Genomic DNA, 21,015 nt, shown 5'->3' on the forward strand with positions numbered 1-21,015 from the left:
TTGAGGACATGGAGGATGTTGGGGATATTGGGGACATTGGGGAGACAGGACGTTGGGGGCCTGGGGGACGTTGGGGATGCTGGAGATGTTGGGGACGTTGAGGACATGGAGGATGTTGGGGATATTGGGGACGTTGGGGGCGTGGGGGACATTGGGGATGCTGGAGACGTTGGGGACGTTGAGGACATGGGGGATGTTGGGGATATTGGGGACGTTGGGGGCGTGGGGGACATTGGGGACGCTGGAGACATTGGGGACGTTGAGGACATGGGGGATGTGGGGGATATTGGGGACGTTGGGGGCGTGGGGGACATTGGGGAAGCTGGAGACGTTGGGGACGGTGAGGACATGGGGGATGTGGGGGATATTGGGGACATTGGGGGCGTGGGGGACATTGGGGAGACAGGACGTTGGGGGCCTGGGGGACGTTGGGGACGCTGGAGACGTTGGGGACGTTGAGGACATGGGGGATGTGGGGGATATTGGGGACGTTGGGGGCATGTTGAGGACACCAGGGGTGTTGGGGACATTGGGCACATGGAGGATGCTGGGAACCCTGAGGATGTTGGGGAGAAAGGGGACATTTGGGACACGGGGGACATTGGGGATGCTGGAGACGTTGAGGACATCAGTGATGTTGAGGGCATGAGGATGTTGGAGACTTCAGGGACATCGGGGATGTTGGGTCATTGGGCACGCTGAAGATGGGGGTATTGGGGACACTGAGGATATTGGGGACATGGGGGGTATTGGGGACATTGAGGACATCAGGGATGTCACGGACGTTGGAGATATTGAGGATGTTGGAGACGTTGAGGCTATCAGGGACGTTGGGGACACTGAGGATACTGGGGATGAGGGACATCGGGGATGTTGGGCACATGGAGGACATCAAGGATTTTGGGGACACTGAGGATGTTGGGGACATTGGGGGCCTAGGGGATATTGTGGACAGTGAGGATGTTGGGCATATGGGGGACAATTGGGACATTGGGGACATGAGGGATGTGGGGGACATGGGGGCCATCAGGGCTGTGGAGGCCATGGAGGATGTTGAAGGTGTTGGGACCATGGGAGACATCAGGGACACAGGGAAGAGCAGGGCCGTGGAAGCCATGGGAGATGCTGGAGGTGGTGGGACCCCAGGGGGACGTCGTGGACGTGGGGAAGAGCAGGGCCATGGAAGCCATGGGAGATGGTGGAGGTGGTGGGACCCCGGGGGGACGTTGTGGATGTGGGAAAGAGCAGGGCCGTGGAAGCCATGGGAGATGCTGGAGGTGGTGGGACCCTGGGGGGACGTCGTGGATGTGGGGAAGAGCAGGGCCGTGGAAGCCATGGGAGATGCTGGAGGTGGTGGGACCCCAGGGGGACGTCGTGGACGTGGGGAAGAGCAGGGCCGTGGAAGCCATGGGAGATGCTGGAGGTGGTGGGACCACAGGGGACGTCGTGGATGTGGGGAAGAGCAGGGCCGTGGAAGCCATGGGAGATGCTGGAGGTGGTGGGACCCCAGGGGGACGTCGTGGATGTGGGGAAGAGCAGGGCCGTGGAAGCCATGGGAGATGCTGGAGGTGGTGGGACCCTGGGGGGACGTCGTGGATGTGGGGAAGAGCAGGGCTGTGGAAGCCATGGGAGATGGTGGAGGTGGTGGGACCCCGGGGGGACGTCATGGACGTGGGGAAGAGCAGGGCCGTGGAAGCCATGGGAGATGGTGGAGGTGGTGGGACCCCGGGGGGACGTCATGGACGTGGGGAAGAACAGGGCCGTGGAAGCCATGGGAGATGCTGGAGGTGGTGGGACCCCGGGGGGACGTCATGGACGTGGGGAAGAGCAGGGCCGTGGAAGCCATGGGAGATGGTGGAGGTGGTGGGACCCCGGGGGGACGTCATGGACGTGGGGAAGAGCAGGGCCGTGGAAGCCATGAGAGATGCTGGAGGTGGTGGCACCCCGGGGGGACGTCCGGGGCCCCCCGTGACGGCGCCGGCGGGCCGGCAGGGTGGTGCTGGGCCCCGAGCTGGCCCTGCTGGCGCCGGGCGAGCAGCCCACGGTGCTGTCGCTGTCGGGTGGCCGGCCCAAGCGCCCGCACGCCCGCCGCGCCCTCTGCCTCCTGCTGGGCCCCGACTTCTGCGCCGACCTGGTGGCCATCGAGACGGCCGACCACGCCCGCCTCCAGCTCCAGCTGGCCTACAACTGGTGGGCGGGGCTTCAGGGACGGGGCGGGGTCTTCTAGGGGAGGTGGAGCCAAGGGAGCAGGGCGGGGTGGGGTGGGGCTTGAGGTGGGGCGGGGCTTGTGGTGGGTGGGGCTTGGGGGTGGACCCATGGCGGAGCCGGGGGCGGAGCTTATCACGGTGGGGGCTTATCACGGTGGGGGATTGGGGCAGTGGGGCTGGGCCGCCCCCCCTGGCTGGGGAGCGGGGTGGGCGTGGCTTTACAGGAGGGGCGTGGCTTGGAGGGAGGGGGCGGGGTCTGCATGGGGGGTGGATTTGCTGCAGGGGTGTGTGGGGGGAGGGGTGGTGCACCAGGGAAGGGGCGTGGTGCAAGGGGGCGGAGCTCCCGCTTGGGGTGCTCGGGGGCGTGGCCAAGGTGATGGGGGCGTGGCCAAGGCGATGGGGGGCGTGGCCAGGGGAGGGGCTGGGGCTGCGGTTCCTACCAAGGGGCCGAGGCTGGGAGGGGAGGGCGGGAAGGGGGCGTGGCCAGGTGATGGAGGGGAGGGCGTGGCCTGTCCTTTGGGGGGCGTGGCCTGGCCTTTGGGGGCGTGGCCTGGCGGTGGAGGGGGCGTGGCCGGAGGCTGTGGTTGCTGCCAAGGGGCCAAGGCTGGTAGAGGGGTGGGAAGGGGGCGTGACCGGGTGGCGGCGGGGGCGTGGCCAAGCGGGGAGGGGGCGTGGCCTGAGCGGCCCCGCCCCCTCCCCAGGCACTTTGAGGTGCCGGAGTCGCCGGCGGAGCTGGGGCGGCTCTTCAGCGTCCCCGACTTCGTGGGCGACGCCTGCAAGGCCCTGGCCTCCCGCGTGCGCGGCGCCGTCGCCGCCGTCTCCTTCGACGACTTCCACAAGGTGGCGCCCGTCCCGCGTCACCCCGCGTCACCCCGCGTCACCCCGCGTCCTCCCAGGTCACCCCGTGTCCTCCCGGGTCACCCCGTGTCATCCTGGGTCATCCCGCGTCATCCCACGTCCCCACCTCGTCCTGGGTCACCCCAGGCCACCCCGTGTCACCCCGTGTCCTCCCGGCTCACCCCGTGTCATCCTGGGTCATCCCGCGTCATCCCGGGTCATCCCGCGTCATCCCACGTCCCCACCTCGTCCTGGGTCACCCCGTGTCATCCTGGGTCACCCCACGTCATCCCACGTCCCCCACCTCATCCCGGGTCACCCCGTGTCATCCTGGGTCATCCCGCATCATCCCACGTCCCCACCTCATCCTGGGTCACCCCAGGCCACCCCGTGTCACCCCGTGTCATCCTGGGTCACGCCGTGTCCTCCCGGCTCACCCCGTGTCATCCTGGGTCATCCCGCGTCATCCCACATCCCCACCTCGTCCTGGGTCACCCCAGGCCACCCCGTGTCACCCCGTCTCATCCTGGGTCACCCCTTGTCCTCCCGGCTCACCCCGTGTCATCCTGGGTCATCCCGCATCATCCCATGTCCCCACCTCGTCCTGGGTCACCCCGTGTCCTCCCATGTCACCCCGTGTCCTCCCAGGTCACCCCATGTCCTCCCGGCTCACCCCGTGTCATCCTGGGTCATCCCGCGTCATCCCACGTCCCCACCTCGTCCTGGGTCACCCCAGGCCACCCCGTGTCACCCCGTGTCATCCTGGGTCACCCCGTGTCCTCCCGGTTCACCCCGTGTCACCCCGTGTCATCCTGGGTCATCCTGCGTCATCCCACATCCCCACCTCGTCCTGGGTCACCCCAGGCCACCCCGTGTCACCCCGTGTCATCCTGGGTCACCCCTTGTCCTCCCGGGTCACCCTGTGTCATCCTGGGTCACCCCACGTCATCCCACGTCCCCCACCTCGTCCCGGCTCACCCCAGGCCACCCCGCGTTGTCCCACGTCCTCCTATGTCACTACCTGTCATCCCCGCGTCACCCCCCTGGTGACACCTCGCGCCAGCCCACGTCATTCCTGCCCGTCCCCGTGCCCCCGCTGCCCCCCAACGTCCCTCTGTCCTTGTGTCCCCTGAGCTCCCTGTGTGCCCCATGTCCCCGACGTCCCTGAGGTTGCCCAATGCCATCTGCAATGTCCTCGATGTCCCCTGATGTCCCCAGTGTCCCCAACACCCCCAATGTTTTCAATAGGCCCGATGTCCCCTAACGTCCCTGATGTCCCCTAACATCCCCGATGTCCTCAATGCCCCCAGCATCTCCAGTGTTGCTGATGTCCCCAATGTCCCCAGTGTCCCCAATGCCCCATTTTCAACGGCCCCCATGTCCCGACACCCCCGATGTCCTCAGCGCCCCCAACATCTCCAACGTCCCTGATCTGCTCGATGCCGCCGACATCTTCAGGGTCCCCCATGTCCCCTGACATCCCCGATGTCCTCGGCGCCCCCAACATCTCCAACGTCCCTGATCTGCTCGATGCCGCCGACATCTTCAGGGTCCCCCATGTCCCCTGACATCCCCGATGTCCTCGGCGCCCCCAACATCTCCAACGTCCCTGATCTGCTCGATGCCGCCGACATCTTCAGGGTCCCCCATGTCCCGACACCCCCGATGTCCTCAGCGCCCCCAACATCTCCAACGTCCCTGATCTGCTCGATGCCGCCGACATCTTCAGGGTCCCCCATGTCCCCTGACATCCCCGATGTCCTCAGCGCCCCCAACATCTCCAACGTCCCTGATCTGCTCGATGCCGCCGACATCTTCAGGGTCCCCCATGTCCCCTGACATCCCCGATGTCCTCGGCGCCCCCAACATCTCCAACGTCCCTGATCTGCTCAATGCCGCCGACATCTTCAGGGTCCCCCATGTCCCCTGACATCCCCGATGTCCTCGGCGCCCCCAACATCTCCAACGTCCCTGATCTGCTCGATGCCGCCGACATCTTCAGGGTCCCCCATGTCCCCTGACATCCCCGATGTCCTCGGCGCCCCCAACATCTCCAACGTCCCTGATCTGCTCGATGCCGCCATCTTCAGGGTCCCCCATGTCCCCTAACATCCCTGGCGTCCCCAACACCCCCAGCGCTCCGACCGCGTCAGCCGCGGTCCCCAACGTGCCGTAACGTCCCCCTGCCGTCCCCAGAACTCGAACCGGGTGATCTGCTCGGCCGTGTTCGGCTTCGACGAGGGCGGGCGCCTGCGCGAGCGCCTCCGCTTCGCCCCCAACGGGCTGGTGGTGACCAGCGTCGACATCCAGAGCGTGGAGCCCGTGGACCAGCGCACGCGCGACGCCCTCCAGCGCAGCGTCCAGCTCGCCATCGAGATCGCCACCAACTCCCAGGAGGCCGCCGCCAGGTCCTGCGTCCCCCCCCCCCGTCCCCATGGGTCCCCTCCCATGTTGTCCCACGTATACAGTGGTCCCGTGTCCTCATGTATCTCCTCGTGTCCCCCAGGTGTCCCCCAGGTCCTCTGTGTCCCCCATGTCACCTCCATGTCGCCCAAGGTCCCTCCCATGTTGTCCCGTATCCTCCCGTATCCCCCACCTTGCCCATATCCCGGTGGTCCCGTGTCCTCATGTATCTCCTCATGTCCTCCGTGTCACCCGTGTCCTCCATGTCCCCCATGTCACCTCCATGTCACCATGGGTCCCTCCCATGTTGTCCCGTATCCTCCCGTATCCCCCACCTTGCCCATATCCCGGTGGTCCCGTGTCCTCATGTATCTCCTCGTGTCCCCCAGTATCCCCCGTGTCCCCCATGTCACCTCCATGTCACTCCAGGTCCCTCCCATGTTGTCCCGTATCCTCCTGTATCCCCCACTTTGCCCATATCCCGGTGGTCCCGTGTCCTCATGTATCTCCTCGTGTCCCCCAGTGTCCTCCATGTCCCCCATGTCACCTCCATGTCACCATAGGTCCCTCCCATGTTGTCCCGTATCCTCCCGTATCCCCCACCTTGCCCATATCCTGGTGGTCCCGTGTCCTCATGTATCTCCTCATGTCCTCCGTGTCACCCGTGTCCTCCATGTCCCCCATGTCACCTCCATGTCACTCCAGGTCCCTCCCATGTTGTCCCGTATCCTCCTGTATCCCCCACTTTGCCCATATCCCGGTGGTCCCGTGTCCTCATGTATCTCCTCATGTCCCCCGGTGTCCCCCGGGTCCCCCATGTCACCTCCATGTCACCATGGGTCCCTCCCATGTTGTCCCGTATCCTCCTGTATCCCCCACCTTGCCCATATCCCGGTGGTCCCGTGTCCTCATGTATCTCCTCATGTCCCCCGGTGTCCCCCGGGTCCCCCATGTCACCTCCATGTCACCATGGGTCCCTCCCATGTTGTCCTGTATCCTTCTGTATCCCCCACTTTGCCCATATCCCGGTGGTCCCGTGTCCTCATGTATCTCCTCGTGTCCCCCCGTGTCCCCCCCATGTCACCATGGGTCCCCAAGGGTCCCTCTTGTGTTGCCCCGTGTCACCCCATACGCTCCGCGTCACCCATAGCCCAGCATCCCCGCGTCCTCCCGCGTGTCCTCCTGTCCCACCGTGTCCCCTGGGTGTCCCCGCAGGTCACAACGTGTCCCCACGGGTCCCCCCCCAGGTTGTCCCATGTCCTCCCACATCCTCCCTGTCCCCCCGTGTCCTCACGCCCCCTCCACGTCCCCCCACGCGCCCCCCCCCCGTGCCCCAGCGCGGGCCTGGCCTCCCCCCGCCGCCTGCCCCCCGCGTCCCACGTCCCCGCGTCCCCCAGGCAGGAGGCGGAGCGGCTGGCGCAGGAGGCCCGCGGCCGCCTCGAGCGCCAGCGCCTCCTCGACCAGGCCGAGGCCGAGCGGGCGCGCCGGGCGCTGCTCGAGCTCGAGGCCCTCAGGTGAGCCCGTCCTCCCAGCATGCCCCGGGGGGGACCCCTTCCCAACATGCCCTGGGGCCACCCCTTCCCAGCATGCCCTGGGGTCACCCCTTCCCAGCATGCCCTGGGGCCACCCCCGTCCCAGCATGCCCTGGGGCCACCTCCGTCGCAGCATGCCCTGGGGTCACCCCTTCCCAGCATGCCCCGGGGTCACCCCTTCCCAGCATGCCCTGGGGTCACCCCTTCCCAGCATGCCCTGGGGCCACCCCCGTCCCAGCATGCCCTGGGGTCACCCCTTCCCAGCATGCCCTGGGGCCACCCCCGTCCCAGCATGCCCTGGGGTCACCCCTTCCCAGCATGCCCTGGGGTCACCTCCGTCCCAGCATGCCCTGGGGCCACCACCTTCCCAGCATGCCCTGGGGCCACCTCTGTCCCTAGCATGCCCCAGGGCCACCCCCGTCCCAGCATGCCATGGGGCCACCCCCGTCCCAACATGCCCTGGGGTCACCCCTTCCCAGCATGCCCTGGGGTCACCCCTTCCCAGCATGCCCTGGGGTCACCTCCGACCCAGCATGCCCTGGGGCCACCCCTTCCCAGCATGCCCTGGGGTCACCCCTTCCCAACATGCCCTGGGGCCACCTCTGACCCAGCATGCCCTGGGGTCACCCCTTCCCAGCATGCCCTGGGCCCACCCCTTCCCAGCATGCCCTGGGGCCACCTCTGTCCCAGCATGCCCTGGGCCCACCCCTGTCCCAGCATGCCCCAGGGCCACCCCCGTCCCAGCATGCCCTGGGGTCACCCCTTCCCAGCATGCCCCGGGGGGGGGTCACCACCTTCCCAGCATGCCCCGGGGTCCCTGCCTTCCCAGCATGCCCTGGGGGGGGCACCCCCTTCCCAGCATGCCCCGGGGGGGTCACCACCTTCCCAGCATGCCCTGGGGGGGGGTCACCACCTTCCCAGCATGCCCTGGGGTCACCCCTTCCCAGCATGCCCCGGGGGGGGGGTCACCACCTCCCCAGCATGCCCCGGGGGGGGGGGTCACCACCTTCCCAGCATGCCCCGGGGTCACCACCTTCCCAGCATGCCCCGGGGGGGGGGTCACCACCTTCCCAGCATGCCCCGGGGTCACCACCTTCCCAGCATGCCCCGGGGGGGGGGGGGTCACCACCTTCCCAGCATGCCCTGGGGTCACCCCTTCCCAGCATGCCCCGGGGGGGGTGTCACCACCTTCCCATCCTGCCCCGGGGCTCCTCCGCTATCCCATCCTGCCCCGGGGTTGCTCGGGGGGGGCGGGGCCAGGTGGGGCGGTCCCTTGGCGCGGGGGCGTGGCTGGAGGCCGCGAGGGGGAGGGTGGGCGTGGCTCCAGGGCTCGGGGGCGGGGCCTGGCGGGCGGCAACCCCCCTCCCGCCGCGCCCCCCCCCCCCGGCGGGGCGAACGGAACCCGGAGGCGGGGGCGTGGCTTTGGGCGGGGGGGCGTGGCCGCGCGCTGACCCCGCCCCCCCCGGCAGCGCGGCGGTGGAGAGCGCGGGGGCGGCGCGGGCCGAGGCGCAGGCGCGGGCCGAGGCCGCCCGCATCGAGGGCGAGGCCGCCATCCTGCAGGCCAAGCTCAAGGCCGAGGCCGCCGCCATCGAGGCGGTGCGTGGGGCCGCCGGGGGGGGGGCGGAGCCGGCGCAGGTGCCGCGGGGGATGGTGGGAGCGCGCAGGCGCGGTAGGGGCGGTGGGCGGGGGGAGTCCGCGGCGGGGAGCGGCGGCCGCGCAAGCGCAGTAGGGGAGGGCACCGGAGCGCGCAGGCGCAGTAGCCCGAGGGAGGGATTAAACGCGCAGGCGCAGTAGCCCGAGGGAGAGGCGGGAGCGCGCAGGCGCAGTAGCCTGAGGTGGGGGGGACAGCGCAGGCGCAGTAGCCCGAGGGAGGGGCGGGAGAGCGCAGGCGCTGTAGCCCGGGGGGCCGCGCAGGCGCGATTACTCGAGGGAGGGGCGGGCAGGCGCAGTAGCTCGAGAAAGGGGAGAATGCGCATGCGCTGTAGCGGGGGGCTGCGCAGGCGCAGTAGCCTGGGGAAGGGGGACGGCGCAGGCGCGGTTCAGTGGGGGGGGTGTCGCAAAGGACGCGCAGGCGCAGTACCGCAGGAGGGAGAAGGGGGGAGTGCGCAGGCGCAGTAGTATCAGTGAGGGGGTGTGGGGGGGGACGGGGGCGCGCAGGCGCAGTAGCCCCGGGGGAGAGGGGAGGAGCGCGCAGGCGCGGTTCGGCGGGAGAGGGGCGGTGTCGCAGGGGACGCGCAGGCGCAATAGCCGCGGGAAGCGGGGGGGGGGGACAGGGAGCGCGCAGGCGCGGTAGGTCGGGCCGGGGGGGGGGGGGACGCGGCGCGCAGGCGCAGTCGGCGCGAAGGGGGCCGGGGGCGCGGCTGACGGCGGCTCCGCCCCCGTCGCGCAGGAGGCGGAGCTGGCGCGGCTGGAGCGCGCGCAGGCGCAGGAGCTGCGGGTGCAGCGGGCGCGGGCGGAGGCGGAGGCGGCGCATGCGCAGGCCATGGCCGAGGTGGAGGGCGCGCGCGTGCGCGACGTGGCCACCGCCCTCGGCCCCGACGTCATCCGCGACATCGCCCGCGCCGGGCCCGAGCTCCAGGTGGGCGGGGCCTCCGCGGCGGGAGGGGGCGGGGGGCATCCGCGGCGGGAGGGGGCGGGGGGTGAGCGTTCGGGGGGGGCGGGGGGGCGGGGCCTAGGCGGGAGGCGAATCGAGTCCCCGGCGGGGCCGAAAGGGGCGGAGTCTATACGGGGTGGGCGGGGCCTCGAGGAGGGGGGCGGGCGCCCAAAGGGGGCGGGGTCCGCCGTGGTGGCGCCAGACGGGGGCGGGGCCCCATTGGGGTTGGGCGGAGCCTCGAGGGGGGGGGCAAGGCTCGCTTGGGTGGGGGCCTCCGAGTGGGCGTGGCATCAGAAGGGGGCGTGGCTTGTGCTTAGGGGGCGGGGCCAGGAGCCATGCTCTCTGGGAGGGTGGGGGAGGCCGGTGGGGCAGGACGGGCGGAGGGCGTGGTCTGCGAGGGGGGCGGGGCCTGAGGGGGGCGTGTCAAGAGGGGGCGGGGCCGGAGGGGGCGGGGCCTGAGGGGGCGTGTCCCGCAGGTGAAGCTGCTGCAGGGCCTGGGGCTGCAGTCGACGCTCATCACCGACGGCGCCGCCCCCCTCAACCTCTTCGCCACCGCCCGGGGGCTGCTGGGGCTGGTCCCGCCCCCCGGCCCCGCCCCCGGCCCCGCCCCCTGAGCGGCCCCGCCCCCCGAGCGCAATAAAGGCGGCCGTGACGTCATGGCGGTGGTGTCCTAGCTTTGTGGGGGGGGGGGGGAAGGGGCTGTGATGTCACCACGCTGGGGACACGGCAGCTGTGATGTCATAGTCCCGGGGGGCGGGGCTTGTGCACTCAGTGGGTGGGCTGGCAGGGCTGTGATGTCACGGGGGGGGTGGGCGGGCTGCTGGCTATGATGTCACAGCTCCGGGGGCCCGAGAGGGTTGGGGCGGGACGCTCGGGTGTGACATCATTGGGCTGGGGGGGTGGGGCTGTGATGTCACAGAGCGGAGCGATGTCAGGCTGGGGAGTGATGTCGTCAGGCCCAGGTGTGACGTCATCGGGCCGGGGCGTGGCGTCGTGGGGCCGGGGTGTGACGTCATCGGGCTAGGTGTGACGTCATCCGGTCCGGGCGCGATGCCATCGAGGTGCAGCAGCGTGCCGTGGGGCTGGGGCGTGACATCATCGGGCCGAGTGTGACATCAGTGGGGCCAGGTGTGATGTCATCGAGCCAGAGCGTGAGCTCATGGCGCCTGGGCATGACGTTATTGGGCCCGGATGTGACCTAGTCGGGCCGGGCGTGATGTCACGGGGCCGAGGTGTGACCTCATGGGGCGGGGGGGGGGGCGGCGCGGGGGCCCCGGACGCCTGGGTCCCCAAGCAGGAGGCGGGGCCGGAGCTCCCGAAGGCTCTTTTAATACTGAGGTTATTGCTGCTGCGCGGGGGCACCCCGGGGGCCCAGGCGTCCCCGGGGCCGGGGGGCTGCTACGGTCCTGGGGACCCCCGGGGACACCCGAGGGGGCTCGTGGGGACCCGGGGACGGGGACGGGGCTGCTACTGTGCTGGGGGCACCCGAGGGTGGGTGCTGGGGGATGGTCACCACCTGCAGGACGCCCTAAGGTGGGTCCCAGGCACCCTGGGGGCACCCAAGGGTGGTCCTGGGGGATGGTCACCACCTGCAGGACGCCCTAAGGTGGGTCCCAGGCACCTTGGGGGCACCCAAGGGTGGTCCTGGGGGATGGTCACCACCTGCAGGACGTCCCAAGGTGGGTCCCAGGCACCCTGGGGGCACCCAAGGGTGGGTGCTGGGGGATGGTCACCACCTGCAGGATGCCCCAAGGTGGGTGCCGGGCACCCTGGGGGCACCCAAGGGTGGGTGCTGGGGGATGGTCACCACCTGCAGGACGCCCCAAGGTGGCTCCCGGGCACCCTGGGGGCACCCGAGGGGGCTCCTGGGGGATGGTCACCACCTGCAGGACACCCTAAGCTGGGTCCCAGGCACCCTGGGGGCACCCGAGGGGGCTCCTGGGGGATGGTCACCACCTGCAGGACGCCCCAAGGTGGGTCCCGGGCACCCTGGGGGCACCCGAGGGGGCTCCTGGGGGATGGTCACCACCTGCAGGACACCCTAAGCTGGGTCCCAGGCACCCTGGGGGCACCCGAGGGGGCTCCTGGGGGATGGTCACCACCTGCAGGACGCCCCAAGGTGGGTCCCGGGCACCCTGGGGGCACCCGAGGGGGCTCCTGGGGGATGGTCACCACCTGCAGGACACCCTAAGCTGGGTCCCAGGCACCCTGGGGGCACCCAAGGGGGCTCCTGGGGGATGGTCACCACCTGCAGGACGCCCCAAGGTGGGTGCCGGGCACCCTGGGGGCACCCAAGGGTGGGTGCTGGGGGATGGTCACCACCTGCAGGACGCCCCAAGGTGGGTCCTGGGCACCTTGGGGGCACCCGAGGGGGCTCCTGGGGGATGGTCACCACCTGCAGGACGCCCCAAGGTGGGTGCCGGGCACCTTGGGGGCACCCGAGGGGGCTCCTGGGGGATGGTCACCACCTGCAGGACGCCCTAAGGTGGGTCCCGGGCACCTTGGGGGCACCCAAGGGTGGGTGCTGGGGGATGGTCACCACCTGCAGGACGCCCCAAGGTGGCTCCCGTGCACCCTGGGGGCACCCGAGGGGGCTCCTGGGGGATGGTCACCACCTGCAGGACGCCCCAAGGTGGGTCCCGGGCACCTTGGGGGCACCCAAGGGGGCTCCTGGGGGATGGTCACCACCTGCAGGACACCCTAAGGTGGGTCCCGGGCACCTTGGGGGCACCCAAGGGTGGTCCCGGCAGACCCTGGTGACCCCCAGGAGCATTTTTCGGGGATGCCCCTGACTCTGGGAACACCCAAGGATGCTCCCAGTAGATGGTCACCACCCTTGTGACAGCTATGGGTGCTCTTAGGGGACACTGGAGACACCCTTGGGTGCTCCTAGGAGATGGCCACCACCCTGGAGACACTCTACAGTGGTTCCTGGGCACCCTGGGGACACCCAAGAGTACTCTTAGGAGACAGCCACCACTCTGGTGACACCCATGGGTGCTCCGGATGGACCTTGAAGACACCCTTGGGTGCTTCTAGATGACCACCTCCCAGGTGACACCCATGGGTGCTCCGGAGGGACCCTGGAGACACCCAAAGGTGCTTCTAGATGAGCATCACCCAGGTGACACCCAAGGGTGCTCTTAGAAGCCAGTCACTGCCCTGAGGACATCCCATGGTGGGTCCTGGGCACCCTGGGGACACCCAAGGGTGCTCCTGAGGATCCCGCCACACCCCCCCCCCCCACCCCAGGAGCTCCTCGTACCTCCTTTTCTCCCTCCCAAGCGTCGAGCACCCCCGGGCGGCCCAGCGAGCGGGCGGCAGCACCCCGGGGTGCCGGGCGGCGTCAGGGGGGCGCCGGGGGCCGGAAGAGGCGCCAGGCGCCGCGGCAGATGAGGCCGAACCAGTAGAGCTGGGGGGCGAGGAGGGCGGCGGCGGCGGCGTTGTAGGCGGCCGGCAGCGCCGCCGGCACCCGCAGCAGCGGCAGCCCCGCGTGGCGCCCGTAGGCCCAGTACAGGTAGGGGAACAGCAGCACCCGGCACCCGAAGAAGGTCACCAGCATGGCCAGGCCGTTGAGCTTGTGCAGCGCCGTGTGCTGCCGCTTGTACTGCCGGGGCGACTGTTGTCAGCTCACCGGCGACCCAGGCGTCCGGGTGTCCGCGTGGGCCCCGATCTACCCCGAGGGGCCCAGGCGTCCGGGGACCCGGGTGTCTAGAGGACCCCGATCTACCCCGATGTCCTCCCGAGGGGCCCAGGCGTCCGGGGACCCAGGTGTCCGGGTGTCTGGGTGGGCCCCGATGTCCTCCCGAGGGGCCCAGGCGTCCGGGTGTCTAGAGGGCCCCGATCTACCCCGATGTCCTCCCGAGGGGCCCAGGCGTCCGGGTGTCTAGGGGCCCCGATCTACCCCGATGTCCTCCCGAGGGGCCCAGGCGTCCGGGGACCCGGGTGTCTAGAGGGCCCCGATCTACCCCGATGTCCTCCCGAGGGGCCCAGGCGTCCGGGGACCCAGGTGTCTAGGGGCCCCGATCTACCCCGAGGGGCCCAGGCGTCCGGGAACCCGGGTGTCTAGAGGGCCCCGATCTACCCCGATGTCCTCCCGAGGGGCCCAGGCGTCCGGGGACCCAGGTGTCCGGGTGTCTGGGTGGGCCCCGATGTCCTCCCGAGGGGCCCAGGCGTCCGGGTGTCTAGAGGGCCCCGATCTACCCCGATGTCCTCCCGAGGGGCCCAGGCGTCCGGGGACCCAGGTGTCCGGGTGTCTGGGTGGGCCCCGATCTACCCCGATGTCCTCCCGAGGGGCCCAGGCGTCCGGGTGTCTAGGGGCCCCGATCTACCCCGATGTCCTCCCGAGGGGCCCAGGCGTCCGGGTGTCTAGAGGGCCCCGATCTACCCCGATGTCCTCCCGAGGGGCCCAGGCGTCCGGGTGTCTAGAGGGCCCCGATCTACCCCGATGTCCTCCCGAGGGGCCCAGGCGTCCGGGGACCCGGGTGTCTAGAGGACCCCGATCTACCCCGATGTCCTCCCGAGGGGCCCAGGCGTCCGGGTGTCTAGAGGGCCCCGATCTACCCCGATGTCCTCCCAAGGGGCCCAGGCGTCCGGGTGTCTAGGGGCCCCAATCTACCCCGATGTCCTCCCGAGGGGCCCAGGCGTCCGGGGCTCACCAGGATGAGCACCTTGCCCAGGCAGACGAAGGGGGTGCTCAGCTCCGCCATGAGGAGGCAGCCCAGGAAGAAGTCACCCTTGCCCTGGCGCCACAGCTGGGGACGGGGACACGGGTCACATGGGGACACGGGTCACGCGGTGACATGGAGGACACGAGGACATGGGTGTCCTACCTGCGTTGCTCCCGACCCCCAAGGTGTCCCCAAGGTGTCCCCAAGCCCGTCCCAACTCACGGAGGCCATGGGGAAGCCGATGAGCGCCACGGTGGCCACCATGAGCACGTGCTTGCCACGGTGGTGGCCCTCCGCCGTCCCACATCCTCAAGATGTCCCCGTGTCCCCAAACCGTCTTGGTGTCCCCAAGATGTCCCCACCCACCCGCAGTCATGGTGGCCACAGGGAAGCGGACGAGCACCGTGGTGGCCACCGTGAGCACGTCCTTGCCGTGGTGGTGGCCCCCCATCCCCACGTCCCCAAGAGATTCTTCCATCCCTGAGCCATCGTTGGGTCCCCAAGATGTCCCCAACCCCTGTCCCCACTCATGGCAGCCAAAAGGACGCAGACAAGCACCATGGTGGCCACCGTGAGCACGTCCTTGCCATGGTGGTGGCCCCCCATCCCCAAGACCAGGGGTCCCCCAGGGGTTGGTGTCCCCAACCCCTGTCCACACTCATAGTGGCCACGGGGAAGCAGACGAGCACCATGGTGGCCACCATGAGAACATCCCTGCCAAGGTGGTGGCCCCCCATGCCACGTCCCCACGAGGTTCCTCCACCCCTGAGCCACCCCCCCCATCCCCATGCCTGTCCCCGCGCCCCGTCCCCACTCACGGCGGCCACGGGCAAGCAGACGAGCACCATGGTGGCCACCATGAGAACATCCCTGCCAAGGTGGTGGCCCCCCATGCCACGTCCCCACGAGGTTCCTCCACCCCTGAGCCACCTCCCCATCCCCATGCCTGTCCCCGCGCCCCGTCCCCACTCACGGCGGCCACAGGGAAGCAGACGAGCACCATGGTGGCCACCATGAGAACATCCCTGCCAAGGTGGTGGCCCCCCATGCCACGTCCCCACGAGGTTCCTCCACCCCTGAGCCACCCCCCCATCCCCATGCCTGTCCCCGCGCCCCGTCCTCACTCACGGCGGCCACGGGGAAGCAGACGAGCACCATGGTGGCCACCATGAGAACATCCCTGCCAAGGTGGTGGCCCCCCATGCCACGTCCCCACGAGGTTCCTCCACCCCTGAGCCACCCCCCCATCCCCATGCCTGTCCCCGCGCCCCGTCCCCACTCACGGCGGCCACGGGGAAGCAGACGAGCACCATGGTGGCCACCATGAGAACATCCCTGCCAAGGTGGTGGCCCCCCATGCCACGTCCCCATGAGGTTCCTCCACCCCTGAGCCACCTCCCCATCCCCATGTCTGTCCCCGCGCCCCGTCCCCACTCACGGCGGCCACGGGGAAGCAGACGAGCACCATGGTGGCCACCATGAGAACATCCCTGCCAAGGTGGTGGCCCCCCATGCCACGTCCCCACGAGGTTCCTCCACCCCTGAGCCACCCCCCCATCCCCATGCCTGTCCCCGCGCCCCGTCCCCACTCACGGCGGCCACGGGCAAGCAGACGAGCACCATGGTGGCCACCATGAGAACATCCCTGCCAAGGTGGTGGCCCCCCATGCCACGTCCCCACGAGGTTCCTCCACCCCTGAGCCACCCCCCCATCCCCATGCCTGTCCCCGCGCCCCGTCCTCACTCACGGCGGCCACGGGGAAGCAGACGAGCACCATGGCGGCGTGGTGGAGCACCATGAGCAGGTCCTTGCGGAGGTAGGCGGCGGTGGCGGCCCGCAGCGAGGGCGGTGGCCCGGCCTCGTGGCCCTTGACGCGACCCCGGTGCCAGTGGCAGAGGAACATGGCGTAGACGTCGTAGATGAAGTAGGGCACCGCGAACTCCGGGTAGGCGCCCGCCAGCCAGTGCCTGCGCCGGGAGAGGGACCCAGGTGTCCGGGGAGGGACCCAGGTGTCCGGGGAGGGACCCAGGCGTCCGGGAGGGACCCAGGCATCCGGGAAGGACCCAGGAGTCCGGGCAGGGACCCAGGTGTCCGGGCAGGACTGAGGCATCCGCATCCACTACCCTGGTTTTACTCAACCCATTGGAGCTCTCCAAAGGGGCCCAGGCATCCGGGCGCTGCCCCTTGCCCCCCACCCCCACCCCAAGGGGCCCAGATGTCCGGGCGCTGCCCCTTCCCCCCCACCCCCACCCCAAGGGGCCCAGGCGTCCAGGCGCGCCGGGCTAATCCCCCACCCCCACCCCGCCCGCCAAGGGCAAAGCCTAGAGAGAGGGCCCAGGCGTCCGGCTCTCCCCTCCCCCAGCCCCAAGGGACCCAGGCGTCCGGGCGCTGCCCTCCTCCGCCCCCCCCCCCCCCGCTTCGCTCGGAAGGGCCCAGGCGTCCAGGCGCTGCCCTCCTCCCTCCCCCCCCAACCTCGGGCTCAGAAGGGCCCAGGCGTCCGGGCGCGCCAGGCTAATCCCCATCTGCTCAGTGGCTAATCCCCGCCAAGGGCAGAGCCGAGAGGGCCCAGGCGTCCGGGCGCTGCCTCTCCCCCCCCCAACCTCGGGCTCAGAAGGGCCCAGGCATCCGGGTGCTGCCCCTCCCCCACCCTGCTCAGAAAAGGGCCCAGGCGTCCGGGCGCTGTCCAGTGCTGAAGGGCGGCCGGCGCCGGGAAGGGAGGGGACGGGGACCCTGTGGGTGCCCTTGGGGGTCCCCAGGGGCCATGTGGGTGCTGTGGGGTGGGTGTAGGGGCACCGTGGGGCAGGGTGGCACCCACGGGTCACGGTGGCACCCACAGTTTGGGGTAGCACCTATGGGTCATGGTGGCACCCACGAGTTGTGGTGACCCCCATGGGCCACGGTGGCACCCATGGGCCATGGTGACACCCACAGTTTGGGGTGACCCCCATGGGTCACGGTGGCACCCATGAGTCATGGTGGCACCTATGGGTCATGGTGGCACCCACGAGTTGTGGTGACCCCCATGGACCACGGTGGCACCCATGGGCCATGGTGACACCCACAGTTTGGGGTGACCCCCATGGGTCACGGTGGCACCCATGAGTCATGGTGGCACCTATGGGTCATGGTGGCACCCACGAGTTGTGGTGATCCCCATGGGTCACGGTGGCGCCCATGGGCCATGGTGGCACCTATGGGTCATGGTGGCACCCACGAGTTGTGGTGATCCCCATGGGTCACGGTGGCACCCATGGGCCATGGCGATACCCACAGTTTGGGGTGGCACCTATGGGTCACGGTGGCACCCATGGGCCATGGTGGCACCCACAGTTCGAGGTGACATCCATGCGTCATGGTGGCACCCATGGCTTGTGGTGGCATCCATGGGCCACGGTGGCACCCGTTGGTCATGATGCCACCCACGGGGCATGGTGGCACCCACAGGCTATGGTGACACCCACGGGTTGTGGTGGCACCTATGAGTCACAGTGGCACCTATGGGCCATGGTGACACCCACGGGTCGTGGTGGCACCCATGGGTCATGATGGCACCCACGGGTGCCCAGGCCAGGCCGTACTCACTGGTCATCGATGACATGGTGGCAGGAGCTGGAGATGATGTATCCGGCCGTGGTGGCCATGATGGCCTGCACCGAGGACACCAGCCTGGGGGGGGGGGGGACACGGGGACGTCAAGGGACATCGAGGGACGGGGACGTTGGGGACATGAGGGGACGGGGCCCTGAGCGGGTGGCAGCCACCCCTGCGGCCACCCCCCGCTGCCACTTGTCCCCAGCCCTGTCCCCAAGCTGCTGCCATCCCTGTCCCCACGGTCCTCGCGGTGTCCCCGTCCCCACGTTGTCTCCACAATGTCCCCGGCTGTCTCCATGTTGTCCCCATGCCATCCCTGTCCCTGTCCCCTCGCTGTCCCCATTCCCCCGTGTCCCCATCCCTGTCACTGTCCCCTCATTGTCCTTGTTCCCTCATTGTCCCCGTCCCCACAGTGTCCCCAGCCCTGTCCCCGTCCCCTCATTGTCCCCACACCGTCCCCCTCCCCAGTGTCCCCATCCCGGTCGCTGTCCCGTCACCGTCCCCACGACGTCCCCGTCCCCATAGTGTCCCCAACCCCTCATTGTCCCCATCCCCATCCCCTCATTGTCCTCTCGTTGTCTCCGTCCCCACGGTGCCCCTGTCCCTGTCCCCTTGTTGTCCCCACGCTGTCCCCGTCCCCTTGTTGTTTCTGTCCCCTCCTTGTCCCCTTGTTGTCCCCATGCCGTGTGTGTCCCTGTCCCCGTCCCCTCAGTGTCCCCTTGTTGTCCCCGTCCCCTCACTGTCCCCCCAGTGTCCTCTCCTTGTCCCCATCCCCTCCCCATCCCACTGTTGTCCCTGTCCCCTCAGTGTCCCTGCCCTCAGTGTCCCCCCACCCCCTCAGTGTCCCCTGTGTCCCCTCCCCATCTCCTCAGTGTCCCCACACCGTCCCCGTCTCCTCAGTGTCCCCTCAGTGTCCCCACCCTCTCCCCCTGCCCTCATTGTCCCCCCTGTCCCCTCAGTGTCCCCACACTGTCCCCATCCCCTCAGTCTCCCCTCACTGTCCCCATCCCCTCCCCGCCCTCCCCGTCCCCTCAGTGTCCCCTCAATGTCCTCACATTGTCCCCATCACCCTGTTGCCCCCTCAGTGTCCCCTCAGTGTCCGCCCGTGTCCCCATCCCTCCACCCCCCCGTTGTCCCCTCAGTGTCCCCACACTGTCCTCATCTCCCATCCCCTCCCCGTCCCCCCAGTGTCCCCATCCCTTCCCCCATCCCCACCCCGTCCCCTCAGGGTCCCCACACCGTCCCTGTCCCCTCAGTGTCCTCTCAGTGTCCCCATCCCCCTGTTGTCCCCTCAGCGTCCCCCCCATGCCCTCAGTGTCCCCACACTGTCCCCGTCCCCCCTCCCCTCCCCGCAGTGTCCCCTCAGTGTCCCCCTCCCCCGTCCCATCAGTGTCCCCTCAGTGTCCCCTCAGTGTCCCCTCAGTGTCCCCATCCCCTCCCCCATCCCCACACTGTTCCCATCCCCCCCCAGTGTCCCCACACTGTCCCCGTCCCCTCAGTGTCCCAATCGCCCCCTCAGTGTCCCAATCGCCCCGTTGTCCCCTCAGTGTCCCCATCCCCCCTCAGTGTCCCCTCAGTGTCCCCATCCCCTCCCCCATCCCCACACTGTCCCCATCCCCCCCCAGTGTCCCCACACTGTCCTCGTCCCCTCAGTGACCCAATCGCCCCGTTGTCCCCTCAGTGTCCCCCTCCCCCGTCCCCTCAGTGTCCCCTCAGTGTCCCCTCAGTCCCCCCATCCCCTCCCCCGTCCCCTCAGTCCCCCCCTCCCCCCGTTGTCCCCTCAGTGTCCCCATCCCCTCCCCCCTCCCCTCAGTGTCCCCTCAGTGTCCCCATCCCCTCCCCCCCTCAGTGTCCCCTCAGTGTCCCCCTCCCCCCTCCCCTCAGTGTCCCCTCAGTGTCCCCCATCCCCTCCCCCCTCCCCTCAGTGTCCCCTCAGTGTCCCCATCCCCTCCCCCGTCCCCTCAGTGTCCCCCCATCCCCTCAGTGTCCCCCTCCCCCATCCCCTCAGTGTCCCCTCAGTGTCCCCATCCCCTCCCCCCCTCAGTGTCCCCTCAGTGTCCCCATCCCCTCCCCCGTCCCCTCAGTGTCCCCTCAGTGTCCCCCTCCCCCTCCCCCCATCCCCTCAGTGTCCCCTCAGTGTCCCCCTCCCCCTCCCCCCATCCCCTCAGTGTCCCCTCAGTGTCCCCCTCCCCCCTCCCCTCAGTGTCCCCTCAGTGTCCCCTCAGTGTCCCCCTCCCCCATCCCCTCAGTGTCCCCCTCCCCCCCTCCCCTCAGTGCCCCCCCGTCCCCTCCTCGCCCCCCCCCCACCCCGGTACCGGGCGGCGACGATGACGGCGTCGGGCTCGGGCCAGCGCAGCCCCGGCAGCCGCCGCAGCCCGGCCCGGGCCGCCAGGAAGAGCCCGGGGAAGAAGACGAAGCCGCCGGCCAGCAGGGCACCCGGGGGGGCCGCCATGAGCGGGGGGGGGCGGGGGGCGGGGGGGGGCACAGGGACCTGCCCGGCCCGGCCCGGCCCGCCGGCCCCGCCGGGAGCGACGCTGGGGGCGGGGCCTGAGGGGGGCGGGGCAACAGAGGGGGCGGGGTCTGAGGGGGGCACAGGGACCTGCCCGGCCCGCCGGCCCCGCCGGGAGCGACGCTGGGGGCGGGGCCTGAGGGGGGCGGGGCTTGAGGGGGCGGGGTCTGAGGGGGGGCACAGGGACCTGCCCGGCCCGGCCCGGCCCGCCGGCCCCGCCGGGAGCGACGCTGGGGGCGGGGCCTGAGGGGGGCGGGGCTTGAGGGGGCGGGGTCTGAGGGGGGCACAGGGACCTGCCCGGCCCGGCCCGGCCCGCCGGCCCCGCCGGGAGCGACGCTGGGGGCGGGGCCTGAGGGGGGCGGGGTCTGAGGGGGCGGGGTCTGAGGAGGGGCACAGGGACCTGCCCGGCCCGCCGGCCCCGCCGGGAGCGATGGTGGGGGCGGGGCCTGAGGGGGGCGGGGCCTGAGGGGGGCGGGGTCTGAGGGGGGTGGGGTCTGAGGGGGGCACAGGGACCTGCCCGGCTCGGCCCGGCCCGCCGGCCCCGCCGGGAGCGACGCTGGGGGCGGGGCCTGAGGGGGGCGGGGTCTGAAGGGGGCGGGGTCTGAGGGGGGGCACAGGGACCTGCCCGGCCCGCCGGCCCCGCCGGGAGCGACGCTGGGGGCGGGGCCTGAG

At 70.3% G+C, this 21,015-nt stretch overlaps 2 protein-coding genes across 2 annotated transcripts in view; one reads left to right on the forward strand and one right to left on the reverse strand.

Annotated features, from left to right (window-relative positions):
- The window catches only part of MVP (major vault protein), a 29,378-nt gene extending 19,149 nt beyond the window's left edge, over window positions 1–10,229 (forward strand). Inside the window, exons 11-17 of the mRNA XM_068923211.1 lie at window positions 1,993–2,190; window positions 2,909–3,047; window positions 5,241–5,452; window positions 6,845–6,961; window positions 8,449–8,575; window positions 9,369–9,557; window positions 10,049–10,229. Coding sequence (XP_068779312.1) covers window positions 1,993–2,190; window positions 2,909–3,047; window positions 5,241–5,452; window positions 6,845–6,961; window positions 8,449–8,575; window positions 9,369–9,557; window positions 10,049–10,186 — 1,120 coding nt within the window. The 3' untranslated portion in view covers window positions 10,187–10,229. The remainder of the gene's footprint in view (window positions 1–1,992; window positions 2,191–2,908; window positions 3,048–5,240; window positions 5,453–6,844; window positions 6,962–8,448; window positions 8,576–9,368; window positions 9,558–10,048) is intronic.
- A 656-nt stretch (window positions 10,230–10,885) lies between these two features.
- On the reverse strand, window positions 10,886–20,278 carry TLCD3B (TLC domain containing 3B). Its single transcript, XM_068923343.1, has 5 exons — window positions 20,150–20,278; window positions 17,826–17,909; window positions 15,991–16,210; window positions 14,231–14,326; window positions 10,886–13,179 (listed from the first exon to the last, which is right to left on the reverse strand). Exons 2-5 carry the CDS (start codon window positions 17,882–17,884, stop codon window positions 12,919–12,921), a joined length of 636 nt encoding a protein of 211 aa, XP_068779444.1. The 5' UTR covers window positions 17,885–17,909; window positions 20,150–20,278; the 3' UTR covers window positions 10,886–12,918.
- Window positions 20,279–21,015: the final 737 nt, after the last annotated feature.

This window comes from Struthio camelus, chromosome 32 (assembly GCF_040807025.1).
Source record: "Struthio camelus isolate bStrCam1 chromosome 32, bStrCam1.hap1, whole genome shotgun sequence".
Classification (NCBI taxonomy): domain Eukaryota; kingdom Metazoa; phylum Chordata; class Aves; order Struthioniformes; family Struthionidae; genus Struthio; species Struthio camelus.

Bases quoted from the DNA above. Each gene is read 5' to 3' on its own strand.
- TLCD3B (XM_068923343.1), bottom strand. From the start codon at position 17,884: ATGGCCACCACGGCCGGATACATCATCTCCAGCTCCTGCCACCATGTC. The intron at 16,211-17,825 runs GTGAGTACGGCC...CTCCCGGCGCAG, and splicing joins CACCATGTCATCGATGACCA to GCACTGGCTGGCGGGCGCCT. The intron at 13,180-14,230 runs GTGAGCCCCGGA...TCGCCCCGGCAG, and splicing joins TGGGCAAGGTGCTCATCCTG to TACAAGCGGCAGCACACGGC.